General features: G+C 40.7%; 1 protein-coding gene across 1 annotated transcript in view; it reads left to right on the forward strand.

Moving 5' to 3' along the window:
• Positions 1-416, forward strand: part of LOC103520394 (band 4.1-like protein 4) — an 11,475-nt gene extending 11,059 nt beyond the window's left edge. The window contains exon 7 of the mRNA XM_026831529.1: positions 161-416. Within this exon, the coding sequence (XP_026687330.1) occupies positions 161-377 (217 nt within the window). The 3' untranslated portion in view covers positions 378-416. The remainder of the gene's footprint in view (positions 1-160) is intronic.
• Positions 417-792: the final 376 nt, after the last annotated feature.

The raw sequence follows: 792 nt of genomic DNA on the forward strand, positions 1-792 counted from the left end.
AGTTCTCGGGGTAAGCGCGGTTCGGATAATGAAAGCGAACACTCGCGCTGTTCCTTCAGACATCGCAGACGCGCTCAGCGCTAATCTACTCTATTCATATTCTAATTTATTCTATTTTAAATTTTAATCATAATTATGTGCGCTACGCGCTAATTTTCAGGAGAAGGCGCAGTTCTCGGGGTAAGCGCGGTTCGGATAATGAGAGCGAACACTCGCGCTGTTCCTCCAGACATCGTAGACGTAGACACAGGAGTCGCGCTCAATGTGACGGTGGGAGTGAACGTGGTGCCCCCCAGGGAGGAAGTGAACGTGGTGGTACCCAGAGAGGCAGTGAGCGGGGAGCGCGAATCAAGGCTTCTTCCGAGAAACAAATGTGAGTATGGACTACTTATTGGGGATTTAACGTCCCTATAAGATTTGTTTTTATTATTATTATTTATTTTTATTTTATTTATTTATTTATTTATTTTTTATTATTTTTTTTTTTTTGACCTTAGCAGAGAATGCCAAACCATGGCCAAACGTCTCTATACCAACTAGGTATAACATAAAGTTTTTTAGTGGGTAAAATAAAAATGGGTGTTTCACCACCGTTTTTATTTCGTAGAAATGAAACAACTGCTACATTAGACTCTTGCCTGTGTCGTAGCATGCCCACCCCGTAGTATGTCCCTCATATCAGATGGGCGAGATGAGACATTTCCATTTAGGTGTCTGGGTTAACAAAACAGTTCTAATACAAAGAGAACACTGAAAAGTATAGGTAACCCGTTTTTTTTTTTTTTTTTAAAT

Source organism: Diaphorina citri, unplaced genomic scaffold, assembly GCF_000475195.1.
Source record: "Diaphorina citri unplaced genomic scaffold, Diaci psyllid genome assembly version 1.1 scaffold3563, whole genome shotgun sequence".
Lineage (NCBI taxonomy): Eukaryota > Metazoa > Arthropoda > Insecta > Hemiptera > Psyllidae > Diaphorina > Diaphorina citri.